The following is a 25,525-nucleotide window of genomic DNA, read 5'->3' on the forward strand; positions in this document are numbered from 1 at the left end:
CATTTGTCAAAAAGTGATCAGTCCAAAAGGTAATGGAAAAGTAACACCCTCAAGTTGTTAGAAGACCTTTGTCAAGAGTTACAGGGAAAAAAAAATGAACATTCAGGATATGTAGTTTAGGGACAAGAAAGGAAGATTAGGTAATGCTGAACAGGCAGGATAGAAAAAAGTGTTGGTGCTGTTGGGGGGGGGGGGGAAAAGGGGAGGAGGAGGAGGAGGGGAGAAAAAGGGAGACAGACAAATTCTCAAGTCATGTTCATTAATATTTGAGTGTCTACCTGCTATATTTCAGTAACTTAAAACAGTACCCAAAAATAGATCCACTGATGTTTCCAGAAAGCTCAAGCTCTGACAGCAGTTTTTTTTTAAATAACAGAATAGTTAAAAAAAAAAAATCACAAGCCAACTTGAACCACTCACTCAAAAGTGCAAAATTAGCAAGTTAGCCGAACCATACTTACTTGTTGGGATCTGGTGAAGAACCCTGTCAATCTACCCAAATACAAAATCAAGTACTGAAGAGCTGCAAGCTCAGATGGGTTACTCAGTACAGGGAGGTACAAAAAAGGATTTGAGATTCAACATAATTTTTTTTTTAATTATAGTCAGTATGTACTGGAGAGCTACACATTACAGATGGAGAAAGTTTCTTGCCACACTTAAGATCCATTTGCTACTCTACCAAGACAGATCTTCCATTCAAATAAGTGAATTCTGCTGCTAGTCTCTGGCAGCTAATTTGGTGAAAAAAAAAACTTGCCTTTCTATATAGTTCATTATACCCTCAAGACATCAATATACTGCACCAGTGAAGTGAACCAATAGGTGTAGTCATAATCAAAAAAAAAAAGCCAATTTGCTGTTCAAGATCCCATGAATAGCAGAGGATAGCCTGTCAATCTCATTTTGGCACAATGGTTGAGGGAGGACTTTGTCCAGGATGTATTTCAATAAAATCCTGCTCTTTTAAATAGTACCATGCGTGGACAGATGGGATTGCAGTTTCATATCCAACTTGACCAGTATTACTTCTAATGCACTGAAAATGCCTAGGTCACCAAGACTAGTACCTTCCAAACTACCAATCACAAAAAAATGGCTCCTTTGAACAAATTAACTGATGCCCAAGTACAATTCCTTCAACATTGTTCAGACAAGTGAAAGTGCATCTTCCAATTATGAATCAGGAGCAGTGATAACATCCCAGTTTAGTGAATATCAGGAGGTCAAAGTGTGTTCATTGTGGGTCCAGTTGATGCACAAACATTGAAAAGCAGTTTTTAAACCAAATATACCACCCAAGTCTCCTAGATTGCAATTTCAATTAGTGGAAACAGTTTTTCAAAATGGTGATTTGTCTAACCATTTCTTTATTTACTCCCCAATCACATCTCATAGGCCTCCTTTTGTACTAGCTGGCATCTCATTTCCCAGCATTATTGCTGTAATATCCAGTCTATTACAATGTCAGTATTCATGAACAGAAAAAGGATGAGGAAAGTACTAAAAGCAAATTAATTGCTAGATAGTCTGAAGGAGGGAGGAAACAATGAAAATAGCAAAAATGTAGTGACAAAAGGAAAACCTGGAAATTGCCATTACTTCACCTTGGAATCACAGACCATCATTCTTCTAAAATTCAAGTGACGTGTTTATTTTGAATACACTAATAGAACATATTACAGTAACCAAAGACTTAAGATAATGCATATTAACAAAATAACCATTAGAACCAAGGTGCAAGTTGCAGTTAATTCCCCATATAGTATTCAGAGTTTAATCAATTCTGAAAAACAGATGCTTCAAGACAAGGGAAATATTAAGTTACTGCTGATAAAGCTAGACTAGAAGTAGTGAGGGAGAAGCTTTATTCTCCATTTAGGTCAAACCAAGAAATTGCAAGCTTAATAGGCAGCAGTTAGTTATTTGGTTATGAAAAGGTTAAAAACTTTGGCAGCTGCAGATAATAATCAATCTGTAGAAAAGAAGCAAATGAGCCAATGAGTTGAAGACAATAATTCTATTCAATTTTAGACCCACAACCAACTTCAAGGCAAATTATTTGATGTGCAATGTATATGTACAGTATTCCATTAAAACCTCAAATGAATAGTTTTAGTTTGTAGCCTAAATTTGCAGAATGTCACAACTTCAGTAACAGTTTCTAGATTATTTCTGTAAACCCATCAGGTGACTGAAGGTCACATTTTGCCAAGTGCAGTCAAGGAACATAAAAATTGACTAGTTTGAGATACTTCAAAAGGCTAGTCTGATGGAATGTGAAACAGGATTTATTGAAGCTACCACTAATTATGGCAAGTATGCACACTTCAGTACTTTGGCTTCTTGGACTATTAGAAACCTTAACTTCCAGTACCCAAGGCAATTTTAAATGTTGGTAACAAAGTACCAACTTAACTACTTAAATGGTTAATGTTCATCTCCTGGGTTCTGTCATAGTAACAATATTCAGTGAAATGTAGCCATGAAAATATCAAAAGTTAATTATGTTCTAATGGGTTTCATTTATAGGTTAATCTGCTTTTTTTTTTTTAAAAAAAGGTCCTAATTTGCCAGGGCAATAAACTACAACAAGCAAATACAATTCAAAGCCAGGATTCAAATGAAATTTATTTTAATATACTATTTTTATTCTAGGAACATGAGCAACACAGGCCTAAGAGGGGCAAGAATTACCACTGCCAACAACCTGAAGCACTGCAGCAAGTCAAGCAGTTTCATTACCATCCATTGAGTTGGAGCAAGAAAATACAAATTGCAGAGGAGAACAGGGCAGATGGGAAAACACTATTGCAGCAGTTCCATATGCAAGATGAAAAGGCAACAGGACTTAGTCACTGACACTTTGCTTCAACACTGACCAACTCCACAACACAAAAACTGGAATATTAGTTCATCAGTACAGCAGTAAACCATGCATGTGTACAAGCTTCCCACCCCAGGAAGTGGGGAGATGGGAGAAAGGAGAGATGGGGAAATTCCAATAACCATGGAATCCGAGGTGAAATTAAAAATTAAACAAAATGCTGGAAATGTGCAGGTCAAGTTGTTTCTGTCTACACAAAAACAAGAGTTAAATGTTTCAGGTTGAAAACCTTGCAATCAGAACTGGGTCAACGTGTTATTTCGGTTTTAGATTTCCGGCATCCACAATATTTTGCTTTCAAAGTTAGGAAATTTATCAGCTTACACTTTAGAATAGAGCCAAATCATAGACCTAAATATTTTAAGTTTGCTATAAAAAAAAAGATATGCTGTCGAAGCTAATAGTCTTGCATTCATCAGGGCAGAGCAAGAATGCCAAACTTCAAAAAGGGAACACATCATATTGAAGGGAAAATAAAAGGGTGCTGATTGCTAAGAAAGGCAGTTGACTTGCCAATGTCTAATGAGATGCGATTCCTCGATTGGACAGCACTTACTGAACGATCCCGAGGTTGCAAATTACCCTACCAATTTATGGTTAGTCAGGCTCACTTACACTGGTTAGAAGCTACGTATTTTCATACAAAAGGGACCCATCCCCTACAGGCAAAAAAAAAAGGAACCTGACCAGCCATTAAAAAAAAAAACAGCAAGTTCAAAGAAAAAAATATGGGGGACAATAGTTCCCTAATGCATTCTCTATGCCAATGCCTTGACCAGAGAGTCAACTTGTCAACCAATCAGCACCCTTTTCTCATGTAGTATAAATTGTTGCTCTTTGAAAGTTGGCATGCTTGCGTCTGTCCTAAAGAGAGTGCAAAACAAAAAGCTTCAACAGCACGTCTCTTTCAGCAATACTCAAGTTCTGTACTACCAAGAGACAGCTTTTTTTTTTTTTTAATTTAAAGTGTCCATTCGAGAATGGAAATCCCAACTAAACTATGAACAAAAAGTTCACAAGGGGTATAGAACCATACTTGAAAATGAATAATTGTTAGATTACCATCACAGTTCGCAGACTTTAAACATAAGTAGTGGGAATGTGAATACCTAACTATGCACAGTGATGGTGGCAGTGGCGACAGGAGACTTCAGTATAAAAAGAAGTTGAGTGAAAACTTGTAAGTAGGATTGATACTATTTTTTCCATGCCTGCTACAGAGAAAGCCTTCCATGCAGTAGCTAAAAGATTTATATTTAATTGATTGGTGAGCAAAGCTTGGTGAGCGAGCGAGTTATAAGTAGTTATTAAAAGCTAGCATTCACAAAAAAAAAGTGGTTACTCTACATTTTAATGGAATTAATGGTCCACCCACCAGGGAATTACAAGAAACACACCAACCAAGCATACACCACTGCTACATGTCAGCTATGTAAACATGCAGAACAGGTAATCCACTCAAAAATATGAAATATTTCAAGAGTTTAATGTGCCTTAAGAAAAAAATTTAAAGACGTGCTATTTTTATTTAAAAGACAAAGCCACAGAACTGATTCTAAACAGCAAAGGCTTAGTCCCGGACGTTAAATATTTATATATTAACAAAAAACCTTAAGCTAAACAATTGCTTCAAAAAATTCATATTCTAACCTGCAAATATAGCCAACATCCACCAAATTGTTGAAATACAGTAAAACAGATAAGTTAGAGTATTGCTGAAAATTGAGACATGTCAAAGCTTCTCGGCTTGCACTCAAGAGGATTGCAAAAATAACCAATGTAAGGGAAAACAACTTATACTGCATAAGAGAGTACTGATTGGTAGAGGTGTTGCCGTGGAGAATGCACCAGTTTAGTGGCTGACAGTTAACTGCCAAGCTTTGTTTGAAATTCAAGGTTGGTTAAGGCATTGCCCGGAGGAATGAACCAGTGAATGGCCGTCACTTATTTTGTTTAGCTGAAACAGGTGCAATGTTTGTATATGTTCTATCTGCAAAGAACAGAGCCCCGGTGTATTAATATATGTAGCTTCCAGTTAATTGGTTTAGAGATACAACTGCTTAATACACAAGTTTCTTTCGTTGAGGACCTCCCCACACTGGTGTTAATATTTTTAAATCCCGAGATTTACAATTAAAGTGCATCACTCCAAACCCCATTTCCAAAAATTGGCAATTTCACAATTACAGGACAATTGTCACATGAAACTAGTTAATGCATTAAACATGACAGCAGCCACCTTGCTGCCAAAGAAAACTGCATTGTGCTGGAAAAAACCTAAACAGCAAGCCCCAAGGTTCTTTCAAAAAAAAAAGTTCTTGTAGAAAGGTGGTGAACTTTAGCAGCATGTTATAATTTCTTGTAGGACAAAGACCTAAAATAAAAGTCATAGAAACCAATAGATAATTAAGTTTTAGGCCCCAAGTCTGCACACCACAAACAAATGGGATAAAGTAACATCTTACATGTATGACAAGTTTCAGACCCACCATCCAGATTTAAGTGTTTGATACTTATCCTCAACTGCTAGTTTGGCAGCAAGAGCAGATTTGTCTTCAAAATAGAGTGAGTGAGTGAGATTTGCAAGTTTTCAATCCAAAAGGAATACCTGAATCTAGAGAGATTTAGCAAATTATGACAGCCCATATGCAATTTCCCCCCTTTTTTCTTTTAATTCCCTAGTATGGAAACCATCAGACCTTAGAGATTTGTCAGTCATTCCCCTTTATTTAAAAGAAAGCTTGTATTAAAATTCACTAAATTTGTCCCCTCGACTTATTTTTAAATTCCCTTGTACTGCTGGTCTTTTGTCTGTTTCTTTTACGATGAAAATAGATGCAAAGGATTTATTTAACAAGTCTACTATTCCCTCATTTCATATTGTAGTCTCACCTGCATCTGTTTTTAAATGAATTCACATTCCTTGTTACTACTCTATCTTGGTGTCTCTACCAAGTTTTTGCTCATACTCCACTTTTGCACTGTTATTTCTTTGTTCAGCTTTGTTTTATTTTTTTTTTTTTAAAACTGGCTATCCCAGCCTGCTGGATTTCTACTTTTCGTTGCATTTGTGCAAGCTTTTTTCCTTTAGCTGAATACTGCCTCTTAACTGGTTAGCTGCAGTTGCTTATCTACACAAATGGAGTGTTTGCCTTTTTAGGGACAGGTACTAATTTTGTATCATACCAAATATTTCTTCAAATGTTTCTCGTTTGTCTGTAGATTTACCCATTAACAGCTCAGCCCAGTTTAGTAGTCAACTCATTTCACATCCCTTCGAAGTTTGCGACTCTTGCTTCTCTCCAACAAACTCAACCATGTTATGGTCACTATTTGCAAGTCAGATTGTTAATTTTGGTTTAGTACTCTTCACTAAAATGAAGTGACTGGAGTGGAACTGACAAAATAGCTCTGTGGAGAGTCAGCATGGACTCGATGGGCCAAGTGGCCTCCTTTTGTGTCATAAATGACTCCACAAAGTCAACAGCAGGTTTGAATGTGTAATTCTCCATTGGCTGGAGTCGCACGCAACACAAAAGGAAGATGGTTGTGGTTGGAGACTAATCATCCCAGCCCATCACTGCAGGAGTTCTTCTGGGTAGTGTCCTAGGCCCAATCATCTTCAGCTCAATGACCTTCCTTCAAATCATTAAAAAAAAGTCAGAAGCAGGGATGTTCAATGCTTGCACACTGTTCAGTTCCAATCTAGACTCCTCAAATACTGAAGCAGTCCCAACCGGTACGCAGCAAGAGCTGGACAACATTCAGCCTTGAGTTAAGTGACAAGGAACAATTCACACCACACATGTGCCAGGCAATGGCCATCTCCAACAAGAGAATTTAACCATGTCCCCTTGACATTCAACAGCATTACCATTGCTGAATCCCCCACCAACATCCTGGGTTACCATTTAAATCAGCAACTTGACAGTATTTGTATGGCTGATCCAGTTAAGACAGGTCAGAGGCCAGGAATTCTATTGAGTGCAACGCATCTCCTGACTCCCCAATGCCTGTCCACCACCTACATGGCACAAGTCAGGAGTGTGATGGACTACTCTCCCCTTGCCTGGATGAGCACAGCTCCAACACCACAAGAAGCTTGACACCAACCAGGACAAAGCAGCCCACTTAACTGACACCAATCCACCACCTTAAACATCCACTCCTTCCATCACTGGGCCACTGTGGCAGTGGTGTGTACTATTCACAAGATGCACTGCAACAATTTGCCAAGTCTCCTTCAACAACACCTTCCAAACCAGCAACTTTTACCACCTAAAAGTACAAGAGCAGCAGATGCGTGGAAACACTGCTTGCAAGTTCCCCTCCAAGCCACACACACCATCCTGAGTTAGAACTACAATCACCATTCCTTCATGTGTCACTGGGTCAAAAACTTGGAATTCCTTTTCTAACAGCACTATGGATGTACCAACACCATATGGACTGCAGCTGCTCAAGGCAGCTCACTACCACCTTCTCAATGGCAACTACGGATGCGCAGCAAATGTTGGCGTTGCTAGCAACACTCACATCCCATGCAAGAATAAAAGCACATTACTAGCTACACAAACTAGCACAGTTCAAAGATTTGATACCTGGTTTGTACCAAGATACCAATCCACACAACAGCAATAACCTCACCCATGCTTTCTGCTTTTGACTGCTAGCCAGTGCCCTGCTAGCAGTGATACAGATTCAACTACAACAGCTGTGCCCCCACTAGTGGATAGCTTTCACCATTCTAGGTTGCAAGAATGGCCAGCTGGACAACATACTCCAAGTCCTCCATTTGATCATGCTGCAATCATGCAATAAATTTCTGCATAAACCTCCTGTTTGAGGGGTGCTCAAAGATTAATGCAAGAGCACAAATAACCTTTGTACCCGATCTTGATCATTTTTTTAAAAAAAGGAAACTAGGACAATGTTGGATTCTAGTTTGTGCCCATGGAGCAAGTTAACAATCTCAACTATTCCACTAACTCAAAATATCTATTAGCTGCCAGATAGGATGGCAGAGGCCACCCTCACAGGCAGGTAGTTGAGTGCCAAACCATGTGACTTAACTGCAACTAATTACATAAAAAAAAAAGAGGAAATGCACCCCACCTTGATTAATTGTTAACTATGTGTACAGTATTACATGGTATATTGCTATTGCATAATACATAATCTACTTTCACTTAAGCAGTGCTTGTCATTACAAAATCAGTCTTTTGAATGATAAGTCAATGTAAAGTGTGAAATATTTTTTTTAAAAAACACTTCTCTGGATAGAAGCCTAATTAAAAAAAAAAACTTGACAATCTGGGTTCTACCTCCTCTACAGAGTAAGATTTAGTGAATGTATCAAATATGAAATGAGTTTTGCCCCATAGGTTTTCCTTATTCCATTAAAAGGTTACCTAATCAGCAGTGATATGCTTTGAACAAATATTTCATCCCCCTGGTGAAGCAACCAGCCCTTCAAATTTGTCACAAAGCTTCCAACTTCACAACTTGGGAGAGCCTTACATCATGCATTTGTTTCCCCTCCCCCCACCCCAACTAGTCACATAAATTAGAGCCCAACAGAAGCAAACATTTCCATAGAATGTTTAATGGCAGATATACTGAAACTGTCTTCATCTATATATTCAACAGCCAACAGTTAGTTGGAGGCAAGCAGCCAGCTATTTCTCAAATGGCTTCTTCCAACAACTAGCAGATTTGCAGACTGGGCTTGCTTCCATTACTTCAAACTGAAAAGCTGAGAAAAATCACTTGCAGAAACTCACATCCAGATTTAAAGTATTACTAAGTGAACTTAACATTTGGGTTGCTCAGCATTGTAAATTGCTTTAGTTTCCACAGCTTCTGTTCACATATGCACAAAATTCCTATTGAGGAAAGCAACTTCAAACAAATCTTTTCTCTCCCACCATCACAAATAAAAGTACAAGTAAAACAGGTTCTTAGCAATTAAACTTGAAACTAGTGGAATACAAGCAAAATACTGCAGGTGCTGGAAATCAGAGTGAGAGCAATTGCAGAATCTGAAACATTAACTCTTTCTCTACAGATGTTGCCAGACCTACTGTGAATTTCCAGCACTTTGTTTTTATCTGAAAAACAAGTGGAACTAGGTAATTCCTCCAGCAGCAGATTAAAAGGTTACCTAAAGGAACTCCAGTTGTGATGCCCATCATGACTGTTATTTTAATATTCAGAGTGTCAGGTCACAATCTTGGTTAAAAGCAGCTGTTCCTACCCAAAGAGAAAAAAGTTTAATCTGTCAGTGCTCCTAACATTACCTGCTGTGATTAAAAGCATCCCAAACAATTTCTTTAAAGCATACAACAATTTGCTTATGACCAAAGAAAAAAAAAATACAAAAAAGTAGTATAGATCAACATTATGCAGTGTCTCATGAAAGTGCTTCCAGTATTAATATTTTGAGGACTCATGTTTCAAAGATTGTGAAAATTGTTTCAATTGAAAGACAGATGCCTAGATTTATTTTTTGTTAAAAAAAAAAAGGGTTACTGGAAGGACACTTCAAATTTAAGAAACCACTTACTGGAAGAGACAACGAAGCGCAAAAACAAAAAACAAAAAAAAAAAAGAGCCTTGCTGGCTATTGGAGTTGTTTAGAGATGTCACATGTCTAGGTTTATGGTTGTCAGGAATTTGTTTTTCAGATTTGGGTTTGGACTGTTTAACTGTTCAGTTGGTGTGTAGCCTGCTAAGAGAGAAGCCACCAACTCATCCTTTTCCACCAGTTCTTGGAAAATCTTCCAAGAGTCCAGTGAGATAGCAGAAACCACTGATGCAATAATTCTCCTGAAGAGCCTGTAAGACTCCTGAACAGAACAGCTCCAGAAAGATCAGAGTAACAGCTGTCTACATGTACCTGGACACCAGACCAAAGGCCATCTGGAACATTCCATACCTTATCCTTTTTCTTCAAAAAAAAACTGACAATAGCTTGGCCAAAGTATTTTTTGAGGTTAATCTCTGCAGAGCCAGTTCATTTTGTGTGCTAGGTTATTTTAGAAAAAAAAGAGTATATATACTGATACTTTCATATTTCAAAAAGTTTTGCATCTTTATTGAAAGAATCTTGCTTTATAATTACAAAACAATTATTGATTTGAGAAACCTAGTTAGCAGATTTTTTTAAAAATTCAAATATGAAAGTATATAATTGGCCATATCGTTAACTGGGCAAAACATTTAAATATACATTGTGACCAGAGGAGTAGTGGAACTAGGAGAAGAGGAGTGCATTCCTCCAACCTCAGTCATAACCTAATTGGGGGCTTGTCTGGGACAACCCAAAGCCGAAGTGCAAGTTTAAGTAGGCTAATAATTGAAAAAGAAAATGCCAGGTTTCTTATGCATTACCTAAATCTTATATTACCGGAATGGCTACTTTCAATGCAAGTGTGTTTTTGTGGCAGTCTGGGATAATTATGATTCTTTAAAGGCATTGACCGCTGACTAGCTGTTAAGTGTGGTAGAGCACTTGAAATTCAGAGACTAGTGGCTGGAAAGCTGAAGATTGAAGTTAAACAGCTAGAGGGACAAGTAGAAATCAGAAAACAAGGTAACACTGGCATAGATTCAGTTGCACAGTAAGAAGTTAGAGCTAGAATTTCAGGCGAGAAAGGGCAAGAGAAAAAGAGATACTTGCTTAAAAAGGCTGGAACTAACAAAAAAAAAAGGGTGGCCTGGATGCCAGGGAAAATTCTGATGAGGAAGAATAATCTGACTCCAACCCAGGACCTCAGTGGGGAGCTGTTTAAATTTCTGCAAGCCCTCCCAAAGTTTGACAAAAGGGAGGTAGAGGCATTTTTCATTTGAGAAGATAGCTAAACAAAATGAGGTGGCTGAAGGAAAACTGGACACTGCTCATGCAAAGCAGGTTGATTGGTAGAGCTCATGAAGTTTATGCTATGCTTTTTGACGAGGCTTCTGCAGATTATGAGAAGGCAAAAATGTCTATCTTTGCTCCTTATGAATTGGTCCTTGAGGCTTACAGACAGAAATTTTACAACCTCCAGAAACAGCCTGGGCAGGCTCAAGTGTAAAGCAAATTAACTTTGATTGTTGGATGCAGGCACTAAAAGGTACAGGCCATATAGGAGACCCTTAAGGAAATAGTTCTCCTGGAGGAATTTAAAAAATTCACTCCCTCCATTAGCAAGAACCAGAAGGTTTCAACAGCTATCAGAAATGGCTGATTATGAGCTAGTCCATAAGTTCAAACCCTTTTTCTGTCACCCCCACAAACCCAAGGATAGACAGTGGGAAGCAGCCAGGGACAAGAAGGTACAACTGGGAATGTACCAGGACCACCTCAAGCCAGAAAGCAAAGTGCTGAGGGTGAGAGTGAGGTCCAGAGGCCTCAGTGTTTCCATTGACACAAGGTGGGACACCTTAGTGTGGATTGCTGGAAGGTGCAGGGACATTGAGGTACACAAGGCCAATGCAGAGACAGGGGCCCTGACCAAGAGTACAACAGATCAAGCTGTAGCTTTGACTGTAGCTGCAAAGCCAAATTTAAAAAAAACCCCAGTGCTGGGGACATGAACAAGATACCCAAATGTTATGGGGAATTCTTGTCAAAAGGAAAAGTAACTCTTTATTCATCAAATGAGGCAGGTAAACCTATAGTTATACTTAGGGATACAGGAGCCACCCAAACTCTTTGGCTGGGGAAAGGAATAACTTTTCCACTAGAGAGCACACTGAATGCCAAGGTTTTAGTGAACGGCATCAGTGTTGAGTAAATACCCATACTTTTGTATCAGGTGCATCTGGAGTGTGATTTAATGTCTGGAACAGTAACCGTAGGAGTTGTCCATAGTTTGCCTGGGGAATGATTTGGCTGGAGCAAAAGGTAGCAGCTTCTTCAGTAGTCATAGAAAGACCAAGTGAAGTCAAGGAGACAGCAGCTGCAGGAAAAAAAAAGTTCTAGGAATTTTTCCTTCATGATTGGCCAGTGTTCAGGTCACTACACAAGTTCCATCGGAGGTCACGTTGGCACCACAGACAGATAGCCAAATATTTGAAACTTTGGAGATTTGGATAAATCAGAAGGAAATGTTGAATAAGTGTTCTGATTGAGGCTCAGCAAGCTGATCCAGAGTTAAGTCAAGTGGCACAATTGGATCAAACCGAAGCTGAAGCAAAGGCAGTTCCAGAATGCCACTAGTAATAATGTGACTAAGATGAGGAAGTGGAGATCTCCTCACAGACCTGCGGACAAAGAATGAATGAATGTTGGTTCACCAGATAGTAGTAACACCCAAGTATTGCCAGGAGATATTAAGGATAGCCCATGAAATTCCTATGGCAGGCCATGTAGGGATCTGGAAGGCCCAAGCATGTACAAGCCAACATTTTTTTACTGGCCAGGCCTTTCCAAGGACATGGTGCAGTTTTATAAAACATGCCAGATTGCGGAGAAACTGCAACCGGTCATAAAACTAGCACCTTTAATTCCCATACCAGTTTTTGGTGAACCATTTAGTAGGATGTTAGTAGACTGTGTAGGACCTTTGCCTAAAACAAAAGCAGATCAATATATACTCACCATTATGGATATGGCTACTCTGTTCCTAGAGGACATTCCCTTGAGAACAATTCCTGCTCAGATAGTGGTAGAGAAGTTAATCCAGTTCTTCACTAGATATGGATTACCAATGGAGATTCAATCAGATCAAGGTTCCAATTTTAAGTCAGAAAATTTTCCAGGAAGTTATGGATAATTTGGGTATAACACAAAAGTTAAAGTCTTCAGCATATCACCCACAAACACAAGGGGCTTTAGAAAGTTACCATCAGACCCTCAAAACAGTGATTTGGACATACTGTCATGAATATCCCCATGATTGGGATAAAGGGCTAAAAATTTCCTTATGGAAAGGAGACAAGAGGTCCTCCAAAATTAAAGATTTTAAAGAACAGAGACAAATCTTCTGTGCTAGATTATGTATCAGTGTTCCAGGAACGGCTCACGAGAGCTTGCAATGTGGCTCAGGAATACCTTAAAAGCTTCACAACCAACCATGAAGAAACGGGCTGACAACCAACCATGCCAAGACCTGAACATCTGAACCAGGGGATGAGACGTTAGTATTACTGCCTTTACAGGGTGAACCGCTAAAAGCATGGTTCAGTAGTCCATATAAAAGTGGTCAAGAGAACTGGTAAAGTAAACTATTTAATTGACACCCCAGACTGCTGGGAAAATAATATGTTGTGTCACATCAATATGTTAAAACAATATCATCGCCAGGAGGAGGATAAGCAAGCACAAGCATGTCAGGTAGTAGGGACAGTGAAGGATAAAAGGAATAGTGAGGATGAGGGAGAAGGAGGCCTAGACAATTCTCAACTTGAACCTACTATCCAGTCAGCTAATACTGAATTGTTAGGGAGATTGGACACTACGGTTTCATATTTCGATGCAGAACGAGAAGGCCCAACAAAACTATTCTCAGCATTTAAAAGAGAGTCTGTAGGGATAAGCTAGGAAAGATAACCTTAGCCACACTATGTGGATGTAGGGGAATCCTTTCCGATTAAACAGCGGCACAGTGGTTAGCACTGCAGCCTCACAGCTCCAGCGACCCGGGTTCGGTTCTGGGTACTGCCTGTGCAGAGTTTGCAAGTTCTCCCCATGACCGCATGGGTTTCCTCCGGTTTCCCCCCACATGCCAAAGACTGCGGGTTGATAGGTAAATTAGCCATTGTTTAAAAAAAAAAAAAAATTCCCCTATTGTAGGTAGGTGGTAGAAGAATGAGGGAAGGCGGGGATGAGAGAGGGAAAATGGGATTAATGTAGCATTAGTATAAATGGGTGGTTGATGGTCGGCACGGACTCATTGGGCCGAAGGGCCTGTTTCAGTGCTGTATCTCTCTATGACTCTAAACAGTATCCTTATTGCTTAAGTCCAGAGAAACAGGTACAGGTAAAAGCAGAAATCCAATACATGCTGGAAAACAACCTAATTGAACCCAGTCAAAGCAGCTGGAGTTCCCCAGTCGGGTTAGTATTTTTTTCTACCTGGCATCCGTTATTTTTTTAAAATCTTATTTAGAGATACAGCACTGAAACAGGCCCTTCAGCCCACCAAGTCTGTACCGACCAACAACCACCCATTTATACTAATCCTACATTAACCCCATATTCTCTACCACATCCCCATCATTCTCCTACCACCTACCTACACTAGGGGCAATTTACAAGGGTCTAAGCCTGACTGTTCAATGAGACTCTGTATAGACTAAAGAAAAAAGTTAATGCAGTAACAAAGGCTAAACTCCTACCCAATTCCCTTGCTTGGGTGACTGTATTGATAGAGTTGGTAGTGCCATGTTTCTTAAACAAATCTATTTTTGTCAGGGATATTGACAAGTTCCTTTAACACCCCAAGCTAAAGAAATACTGGCCTGTCACACCAGATGGTCTTTTCCAATGCTGAGGTGATGCCATTTGGGCTAAAAATGCCCCATCCATTTTCGAGACTAAATGAGCCGAGTGGTAGCCAGTGTTCCCAACTGTGTGGTTTACCTTGATGTACTGGTATTTAGTGACACTTGGAACAACTAGAAGCTGTGTTTAGAAAAGTACAAATCGGCTGATTTAATAATAGACCTTGCCAAAAGCAAATTTGCAAAGAGAGTGACCTACCTTGGGCATAATAGGGCAAGGGCAAGTGTTGCTAAGAACAGCAAAAGTACAAGTTGCTAAGCAAAAAATAGTGAGGTTTTTGGGGATGTGTGGTTTCTACCAAATTTTAGTACTATAGCTGCTCCACTGAGGATTTGCTACAGAAAAAGAAAACCCAAGGTGGTGTGGTCAGGGGACTGCCAAGTATTTTGACTGATGAACTAGTGTTGGCTGCTCCAAATTTCACCAAGACTTTCAAGATAACAATTAATGCTAGCAACCCAGGGGTATTGGGTACAGTCCTGTTACAAGACTATGAATCAGGCATAGAAAGGCCAATGGGATACTTTTTCAAAAAGCTACAAAATCGACACCAAAAGGAGATACTCTACAGTGGAAAAAGAAAATATAGATAACGTATACAATTGGCCATATCAGTAACTGGGTAAAATATTTAAACATACGTTGTGGAGTGGTAGAGCTAGAGAAAGACCCTGCATTTCTCCAACCTTAGTTGTAACAAGTGGAAATTACATTTTTATTCTACACAAGTTACATCAGCTTCAGAAAAGATAACTGAAAAGTACCAGGCACAGAACAGAATGTGTATTCACAACACAGCAATGGGTAGTTCACTGTAAAAAAAAAAAATTCTATCTATAAATTAGATCCTAGGTATGAGTCACCCACCAAGGATGGCAGTCAAGAGTTTGAGATATTCCTTTTTGACAGCATTTCTACTCAGAACTAGATCGAAAATTAGCCCATTTTGACCTGAACTGAGTGTACAGACTTCTCGCTTACATACGAGCACCATTTGCCGCAAATCAGAAAGCAATGCTCGAGTCATTTAAATTTACAAAAGAAAAGTGAACTATTGTCAAATGTGCCCATTGAGACATATAGAAAGTCTCAAATATAGTCTACTAGGTCTTCTACTAAACATCCTGGCACAAAGATGCAGGAAAATTGCAAATATAATTGACAACCAGCTAAATTACAAGCTTAAAAATAACCTGCAAAAGGAAAGATTTCCTTCAAGTGCCCGTTCCCAAAAACTGTATATTGAAGCATTTTTGTAGGTTTGAGGCTGTAACTAAAGAAAGATGTTTGACAATTATAATGTCAGAAATTTAAAGGCAGGGTGGGAGGACAAATGCATCATGCCATACCATAGGGACATGTGTTACTGCTGATGGTCTCAGTCACATCAGTACCAAAATAGATTTAGGGAGTGGCAAAGATTAAATCACTCAGGTGTCCTTGAACACCTCCATGTAATGTTTCAAATAGTAGACCAGGTCAACAACTGGCTGTCCTGGTCATCAGTGGACGGTCTAGAGACAAATTAGGGCAATTAGGGATGGGCAATAAATGCTGGCCTGGCCAGCGACACCCACATCCCATGAATGAATTTTTTTTTAAAATACAAGGCACTTCCAAAAAAATCTGGATCATGTATGAAAACAGAACCACCTGCCCCACCCAAAAAACCACATTACCATCTTACAGACCACTACAGATGAGTTGAGTTTTTAAAAAAAAAAGGAAACTGGGTAGTAAATTACAGCTAACAAGCTTTTCCCAGCATAGCAATATTGAAAAGTTATTCAGACCTGGTTATATGCAGGATATTTGACTGTTAGGAGACTTAGATGCAGTCTTGGATTCTTGTGCATACATAAACACCAAGTAAATAATGTGGAATTACCTACAGATATAAATGTAAATGAAAAACTTGTCTTTGACACAGCTGACAAAATCCACAAGGTTATTTGATTGGATATTGGAATCAATTTTACATACTTAAGGGATTCAAAAGACACCTAAAATAAGTCATGATCAAAAAGTGATCAAATGAAACTTGAATCTCCTATACTGTTAACACCTACTCACTCCCAGTGAGTTATTAGTTCTTTAGTGTATAAAATGGTTGCATTTGTCCACTTTTTGAAATACCATTAAACAAGCTAGATTACACAAAATGTTCAAAAAAGACAAAAGGTGAATGGATTTTCCCAGTTCACTCCTTGCTTATTTCAGCAATGAAGAGACACTGGATAGGCTAGGGTTGTTTTCCTTAGAGCAGAGAAGGCAGAGAGGGGACCTGATTGAGGTATACAAAATCATGAGAGGCATTGATAGGAACAAACCTTTTCCCTTAGGTGGAGGGATCAATAACCAGGGGCATAGCTTTAAGGTAAGGCGCAGGAGGTTTAGAGGGGATTTGAGGAAACATTTTTTCACCTAAAGGGTGGTTGGAATCTGGAACACACTGCCTCAAGGAAGGTAGAGGCAGGAACCCTCACAACATTTTAGTATTTAGATGTGCACTTGAAACGCCATAGCATACAAGGCTACGGGCCAAGTGCTGGAAAATGGGATTAGAATAGATAGGTTCTTTATGGCTGGCACAGACACAATGGGCCAAAGGACCTGTTTCTGTGCTGTACAACTGACTTTCTCTCTATGACTTATTGGTCAGTGATTACAACTGCTGTCAAACTCTGGCTGCTGGTAAGCACACATTTAATCCCACAATGACCTGAACAGGCATTGGAGTATTTTTAGCAAAGGCGGGAAAGTCTTATCTCCGGGTAGCCCCATAACTTTTGATTAAACTTATTTACTTTGAATTCTGGTGAGTGGGCCATTAGACAGTGTGACTGAAAAACTATTGCTTTAAAATAGCTATTAGACAGTCCCTAGCAACCACATAAAAAGGAATAAATCAATGACAGCATAAGGAGTTTTGCCAACTTTCTGGTGGGGGTGGGGGGGGGGGGGGGAAAAAAAAAAAAAAGAGAACACAAAAACCATTTCAGTACATTCAGAATTTACAGCCGTTTATAAATACTACAGGAATACCCTGGGGGAAAATAGAATACCAGTTTCTACTTAATGCCCAAGCTTTATTCTTGCAATTTCAAATACCTGCTAATCAGTTTCTGCATGGCATTAGACTAAAAAGTGCAAAGAAGAGTTCACATTTATTCTGATAATAGATATGTGGTACAAGGGAGATCCTGGACCCCAAAAGCTGCAATATCTCACCAAGAACTACTATTGCAGCCATTCACTGAAGTGAACAAAACTTGAGGCTCATTAAAATCATCAAAATTGCAGAGCATCAAGGTTCAGAAAAACCTCTGCATTGCTTTCCATCTTAAAAGGATGTTGGTTAGTCCTCCATAGCAGAACTGGAAGCTATGGATTTTAAGCCAGGATATATACCCCAGCTGCAAAGATTATCAATAGGATAGGAGATCCACTCACTGTGAAATGGTCTTCCTCATCTTCAAATGATGTTCTGGATGGCACATGCGGATCACATTCCACATATTCCTGAAAGTATTGTAGCAGTTTGCAGATGGTGCAGCTAGCAGGCTCACCTTCAGCAAACTAGAGATATGACTTTGCTAACCTCTTAAGATTCAATTGCTATTGTTACAAGGATTTCCTTCTTTTTGTATTAAAACTTGGGATTCTACTTTTTAAACTGAAAAAGGATTTCAATGGACAGAGATATCTGACCTTTTATGGAGGTTTTGAAAGGAAGTTCAACAGGTAAACAAGGATTGGAAAAGCAGGTAATTTCAAGGAAACCAGCAAGAGGGGGGGGGGGGGGGGGCGGCGTTGTTGACCCAAGAGCTACCCTCTGTTGTGAGGAGAGAACTTATGACTTGGCACATGACTTGTTTCTGGATGGTTTTGGTTTCTGGAAGGTTTTGGTTTCACGTTTAAAAACTTGAAAAGCCACTGAGTTGGGACAAAAGCAGGCAATTGGAATTTGATTTCGACCTGCCTGGCGATCAGAAGAACCCCCCCGAAAAGTATTACCTCTAAAGAATCCTTGCTCTTGAAAATCAAAAGCTTGTATGAAGTGTTACTGTTGTCTCCTGCATTTTGGAATAAACCTGAATTTGCAGAAATCTTGCATTATTAAAAATAAAAAGGGACTTTTGCATAGAGAACCGACCTGTTGCTACACCCCAGATGGAAGACCAACGTGAAGCCTTCTACCATTGAAGTTCTTAATGCCTACCCATCAAACTATTCATCAACCTCGCCTGAAAAAGATTTAGAGTAGCATCCAGCTATTTGACTTTGGGACACCTTGCCAAACCAAAGAACTTCCTTCCAGATTATAGCAAAGTTTTCTTTTCCTTTTTATTCTTATGAAGCAGCTGTAAAGAAAAATCCTTTATTCATGGTTAGCTGGTTTTTGGATGTACATGCATGTACATGAGGGCTAGGAAAAAATAAAGAGCTTAAATATCTCAATTCGTATATAGGTTTACTTCAGTATTGGTTAAGACTTGGTTTTATTATAAACAGTTAATTGCTGTTTAACGAAACAAAGTTGGTGTGTTTTATTCTGGGAGACAAATACAGTATCTAATTGGCTGTTTCAGTAAGTGGGAAAATTTATTGACATGCTGTGACCTGTGGAGACGTGGGACTGAATTCACAGTGCACTCCTCCTGCCAGAATCATAACAGTATAGCTTTCTATACCTAAAGACATTAAATTGGATGATACAAGGGGCATCTGTGCCAATGGTGGATTTACCAGTGGCTGGTAATCCGATTGTGTAGATAACCATTTAGAAGTTGCCAAAAATCATATTGTTTTTTTTAAAATTTAATTTAGAGATACAGCACTGAAACAGGCCCTTCGGCCCGAGTCTGTGCCGACCAACAACCACCCATTTACACTAACCCTACAGTAATCCCATATGCCCTACCACCTACCTACACTAGGGGCAATTTATAAGCCAATTTACCTATCACCTGCAAGTCTTTGGCAGTGGGAGGTGTTCTGTGTCTTTCTTAAAGAAAAAAAAAGTGGTCAAGCTTGGGCACCACAAGGATAATGTTTAATTTAGCTTATGATTCAGAGCTCCTAATCATGAAAAGGAGACTTCCTCTAACCCATGAGAACACCATAGCCAAGCAACAAAGTGAATGGGTGGGGAAAAGCATCTGCCACTAATACATTGGACACCAAATTCTTTACACAATGATCTTAACTAAAGAATTTAAGAGAAAGCCCAGTTGAGGGCATAAAACTTGGACATCCAAGCAAAGCAATTTGCCCGAGAGTGGCTTGTGCAGATGCATCGATAAGATAAAACTATATAGCTGTAGTAGCCTGCTACCTCAGTCAGGTATGAAAACATGTTGATAATTCTCAACTAGTAAATACTATTGAAGTGCTACATCTGGTGGAACCATTGCTCAATTGTGTCCATGCTGTAGTTAAGAGAAGGGTGGCAATGTAGTCACATTTTACAGTGTATTGTGTTACTTGTGACAAGATGCGATGAGCTGCTCTTATGTCCACCTTTAAAAAAAAAGGACTTGAACCCACTTTAATCAGTTATTTATAAACTATGGAATCCTTCACAGGGTGGGAGGAGAAAATCAGGGCAAAAAAGCTGAGCAGGGTGTCTGGTGATCAAGGTAGTATGCCTAAATTAAGTTTAGATCCAAGTCTATCTTCAGTAATAGAATACTCAAGCCAGGTAACTCTGCAGCACTCCATGGCATGGTTGAGATCAGCTATGAATGGAAAAGGAGGGAGTACGCCAATTATTGCTCTCTTGCACTTTTAGGAGATCCAACATTAGTTTAGTCAACCTAAAATTATATTTAAAAAAAGACTTAAGTCATTGGAGAGTGTGTACACTCATCAGGCAATATAAATTTTAAAGATTGCTCCCTACTCCAATTTTACAGTTTCAAGTGAGTTTCCATACAAGACACAGCTGGCCAAAATAAAAATCACAGACAGGTTGTAGCATCAATATTTTATATACAGGTTCTTCGGTAATGTCACAGATCAGTGCCAATGATAAAGAAGAAAACAACTCGTCACTCAGGTTAAGGCAACTTTCTAGGGCACACCCTCCAGTTAAAGTTTAGCTAAACTTGTTTCATATTGCTTAATAGCAGAAGCCCGTTCCAAAAGGAATGGTAGCAAATGGTAAAAAAACTAAAGTTCAACAGCTTGCCTGCTGAATGAAAGCTGATCAATCACCCGAACTGTATTAGAAGAGATTTATTTCCCATTGAGACTAATGCTTCACTAGACACCACAATCTATACATGACTATCACTGGGAGGGGGAAGGAAATGTTTATTCCCCATTTCTGAACGGATCTGCTTGGAGTTCTGATCGATTCAGAGCTCGCAAAACAGAAGTGGGATCTGGTGGAAGGTTGAACGACTCGGCCACCTACAGGAATTGGAGCGACAGTCTGTCTGTACCTGAAGGTACCACACCCTACCGAATGAACGGCTGCACAGAATGTTAGTGAACCAGATTATTCCGGATTTAGAGAAGCTACATTTAAAAAAATTATCAGATTAAGGGGTAGCTGTTCAAACTTCCTGCCGATTGTTGACACGTCTGGGTCCAAACTGAACCCGCTCTTTAAAACAATTCCATTCGGGAAAAAAAAGGTTCCTCACGACCCGAGAAAGTGAATGATATTTACACAGTCAGATGTGGAACAATTGGACTTGGTAGCGGTCTTTTCAAATATTTATAAATAGGACATCCAGCTACCAGGATAATGTTGGTGAGCATGTGTCCGGTAAATCCATAAATAAATAAATACAAGCCGACATATGGAAAAGGCGGAGAAAGTTCACTGGCCCAGTTTTAAATTCTTATTTATAACCCCACTAGCTTGGAAAGGTTTAAAATGGTTGCCATGGTTAACAAGCATAATGAGGATCAAGTTCACGAAATTGAAGGTTAGTTACTGAAAAATCAAAAAAGTAAAAAACACGAGAAGTACCTTGGGGAACAAGGCGGCTGCCGACCAACTTTTGGTCTAAGCACAAAGTTGCAGAGAAACTCTAGGCGCTACTGAATCCACGGCAGGTTTAGAAACGCGAACGGCTTGTACAGCGGGAAAGGGACTCACCGATAGAAACCAGTTTGATGTTCTCCCTTTCGAGGAACTCGAGCGCCACGGACACGTTCTCCAGTTGCATTTGTCTGAAGGTGGGTCTCTGGTGGTACTTGCGGTACATTTTCTTCTGGCTCAGCACCTCGAGTAGGGCAATGAGCCGCAGCCCGTCCGCCAGGTCGCTCTGCAGGTTGTGGATGCGCTTGTTCACACATTTCAGGTGCTCGTTACACCACCTGGTGAACGTGTTCTGCTGAATCTTTTTCCACGGCGCGTCTTCAGCTAAATCCTTCTCAGTCACCGGCATCTCGGCGTCTTTGTCCCCGGGTTGCTGCTGCTGGTAATGCTGCTCCAGCTCCCTCCTCTGCACATGCGTGCTCATGCTGCCACCTCCTCCTTTTTAACTCTCTCTCCACTTCCGGGATGACTGCGGTGTCAATTTCACTGCCTGCAGGTTACTTTGTAGAGAGACTGTAAGGGAATTGAAAATAAGTGTAAGCGAATGCTTGCTTCCAGATCAGTGATTCATTTTTAATTTGGAAGCAATGATGTGATAATTCTTTAGGAAAGTTTAATTTGGCTTAGAACTGACATATCGAGCAAATACTTCTAGAACTTTTGTTTCAGTGGAAATTTGAATAATGTTCTAAAAATAATTTAGGCATTCGTCAAAAATAATATAATTAAGAACAGTGAAGATACTAAATTCAATGTCAAAATGTTATTACCCATGATATAGAATGCCAGTAAAATGTTTTTGGTTGAATGGTTGTATAAAACGATGAGCATTTGATAATCATTCTCTTCTCCCATTTTCCCACCTCCCCTCCCCTCCCATTACCAAGTGCATATATAGCCGTGTGATAGTTTTCATGGAACTGAATAAATGATTTACAGGACGCCTCCCTATGATTTCAAAATACAAAGGCTTAATAATTTTTTTAATAACTCTTTTTTCTATAGTACCCACTGCGCTGCAATGCTGTTAAATGAGAAATATGGGCCCAATTTTAACCCAACCTGCCCAGCAGGAACAAGGCAGATGACTGATTAAAATAGCACGATTTAACTTAGCCCTCTCTTCCTGCTGGAAACATGCCGACCACCATTGTAACTTGGGAACTGACACTGGTGGTAAATGTATCTGACAGAAACAGATGGGTGCCTCATTACTATCTGCAAATCAGGCTTCTAGGATGTCCTGATGAAACATTGGGTTGTATTCTGCTGCGGGCTTGGACATCCCGACGTTAAATAAAATGGGGGTCCCAAGCCCACACTTGCTGGGAGCAAGACCGGCACAGCAATCTTCCCAGAGGTCCATGCTCGCCGTACAATTAAGCTAGCGGGCTTGCAATGCTGCATACCCAGTCAGAGGGCTGGCAGTTGTGGAGCCTCAGCAGTTCCATTGCAAAAGGTGGCTGCTACTGAAGCAGGTGGGGGACCGCAAGTGCGCCTCAACATCGAGGAGCCCTTGCTGGCCTGTGTAGTGTAGTGCAGTGCTGACTTTATTTATTTATTTAGAGTTACAGCACTGAAACAGGCCCTTCGGCCCACCGAGTCTGTGCCGACCAACAAGCACCCATTTATACTAATCCTACATTAATCCCAACTTCCCTACCACATCCCCACCATTCTCCTACCACCTACCTACACTAGGGGCAATTTACAATGGTCAATTTACCTATCAACCTGCAGGTTTTTGGCTGTGGGAGGAAACCAGAGCACCCGGCAGAAACCCACGTGGTCACAGGGAGAACTTGCAAACTCCACACAGGCAGTACCCAGAACTGAACCCGGGTAGCTGGAGGTGTGAGGCTGCAGTGCTAACCATTGCGCCACTCTAAGAAACCGTACCTTTAAGAGATCAGCAGCGATAGGCACCAACATGTTGCACCATGGACATTTGACAAAATTATTGACTCAGCCACAGACATGGGGGCAATTAATCTGTATGTAAAGTCTTTAGCCAACCTAATGGCATCAAAACACAGTCCAATTTAAAATGCACCTTTGAGATACCTGGCATTGTTTTTGCTTGCACAAGTGGTCAATGTCTGCCCCCACACTTGATGTAGAGATGCAGAGAATCCAGATAGATGTCCATCTGTCAGGAGTGATGTTGATCTCTTTCTTTCCCCTCTCGCTCGCTCTTTCCTTCTCTGTCAATCCCTAACCCCTTTCTGTGTCCATCTCTCTCCTCCCTCTCTCTCCTCCCTCTGTGTCCATCCCTTCCCTGCTCTCCCCCAGCCCACTCTTTCCCCCCTCTCTTTCTGTCCCTGTACTCTCTCCCTCCCCACTCCCACTCTCTCCCTCCCCCCTATCCCCCACCCCTGACCGTTGCTGACAGCAGAAACAGCAGTTTCTGAACTTCGGACAGATTCAGAGTTTTCCGGCAAGCATTTTTTTTAAAAAAGGGAACCCGCTGGAAAACCCAAATCGGTCCAAAGTTCACAAACTGGTATTTCTGCTGTCAACAATGGTCAACTGTGAAACTGACACTTGTGATTTTTTTTTTAAAAGCCAGTCTGAAGAAGCCAATGGGAAATTTCGCAGTCCTGAAATTACCGGTCACAGACCTCAAAATCTTTTACTACTGACACATTGCCAACCCCTGGAGATCAGACTACTGATGCAACTGCTGAAATTATCAGAAATATATAAGGAGGAGACTGTTTTGAGCTTGCACTCAGCACATGGCTTTACAGAGAGAAGACACAAACACCAGCAAGGAAAAGACTTGTACCTGAAATCATGCAAATATAAATAATTAAGACAATAAACAGTGTTTGTGTTGAATCCGAATATAAAGCCGACGATTGTCATTAAAAGATGACTTAAGAACACAGCACAGCACTACAGCCTACACAGCAAAAATCAAATGAAAAGGAAACAGGCCTGCAGGAACATATGGATGGAGGGGAAACCCCTCCACTGTGTTGGTTTCAGCTGCGATTGCGGCGTTTTATGCATTGGGACACGGAGCCTCTGGCTCCAATGGCCCCCCAGCCTATCACAGGGAGGCTGCTGCCATTGAGCTGGCAGCCTCCGCGTGTCACGGGTAGAGGGGAATGCCACTTCGATGCTGGCAAAATGCCAGCGAAGCTGCAAGATCGCCCCTAATTGGGGCCTTTACTATTTTAATTGGCTGCTGGCTTCTTTGGAGTGGGCAGCCGATCCACTTCCCAGACCACCCCCGGGAAACCTCCCCAGCAGCAGGAATGTGTCGGGGAGACATCCCGACACAGCTCCCCCTATTTTTCCCCACCCCTCCCCTGCCTCCAAGCCTGCCACCAAAGGGCCAGGAAAATCCAGCCCATTAACTCTGTTTCTGTCTCCACAGATGCTGCCAGACCTGCCGAGTATTTCCAGCATTTTCTGTTTTTATTTCAGATTTCCAGCATCTGCAGTATTTTGCTCTCGTCGTAGGATGTAATTAGGACCCTGCGGTAATTTTAACTGGACAAGTCAAAAGTTCAACTGTACACCCATCGACTTCTTACCTAGAACTTAATGGAATTCAGTTGGCCGGATTTAAATAAGGGCTTGGAGTTAAAATATCCTAAGCCTCATTTCTGGAGCAGCGAATAAGGCTGTTAGTTTGCTCACCTGTCCAAAACTAGTCTGGAGTTAAAATCAGAACCATCCTATCTGCTTTCTGAAATTCTCTTTCTAATTCCATTCACCTTACTACTTCGAACTCCTCCTTCAAAAGCCTGCACAAAACCTATGCCTCTGAATATGCTTTCAGTGCCTCCCCTTAATCATTCTTGCTCCTGACTTAATGTCCACCTTGTGGTACTTAATTACATTAAAGGTGCTATATTAAAGTTGTTGAAAATGTACTCTACTGTAGTTCATTTCTCACAGTATCAAAATATAGTTCTGTATCTTTTAGAGGTTTATAACTCTTCAAGTTTTCAGCTTTCAAACAACAAAACCATTTCTTATATATAACATCTGGAAAGCATTATGCTGGCACAGCTCATTGCAGCTGTGTACAGAGGTATGAAGTTGGTTTGCGCCTACAATTACTCAATCAGTAAAT

At 40.3% G+C, this 25,525-nt stretch overlaps 1 protein-coding gene and 1 long non-coding RNA gene across 6 annotated transcripts in view; one reads left to right on the plus strand and one right to left on the minus strand.

Annotated features, from left to right (window-relative positions):
- Positions 1-25,525, minus strand: part of flnbl (filamin B, like) — a 174,769-nt gene that overhangs the window by 107,721 nt on the left and 41,523 nt on the right. For all 5 annotated transcript variants that reach the window (XM_068051655.1, XM_068051656.1, XM_068051654.1 and 2 more), the window contains one exon: positions 21,493-21,948. In XM_068051655.1, coding sequence (XP_067907756.1) covers positions 21,493-21,859 — 367 coding nt within the window. In that variant the 5' untranslated portion in view covers positions 21,860-21,948. The remainder of the gene's footprint in view (positions 1-21,492; positions 21,949-25,525) is intronic.
- On the plus strand, positions 20,572-24,288 carry LOC137380073 (uncharacterized). The gene is made up of 2 exons (XR_010976968.1): positions 20,572-20,833; positions 24,001-24,288. It is a non-coding gene; the product is annotated as an uncharacterized lncRNA (long non-coding RNA).

Source organism: Heterodontus francisci, chromosome 19, assembly GCF_036365525.1.
Source record: "Heterodontus francisci isolate sHetFra1 chromosome 19, sHetFra1.hap1, whole genome shotgun sequence".
Lineage (NCBI taxonomy): Eukaryota > Metazoa > Chordata > Chondrichthyes > Heterodontiformes > Heterodontidae > Heterodontus > Heterodontus francisci.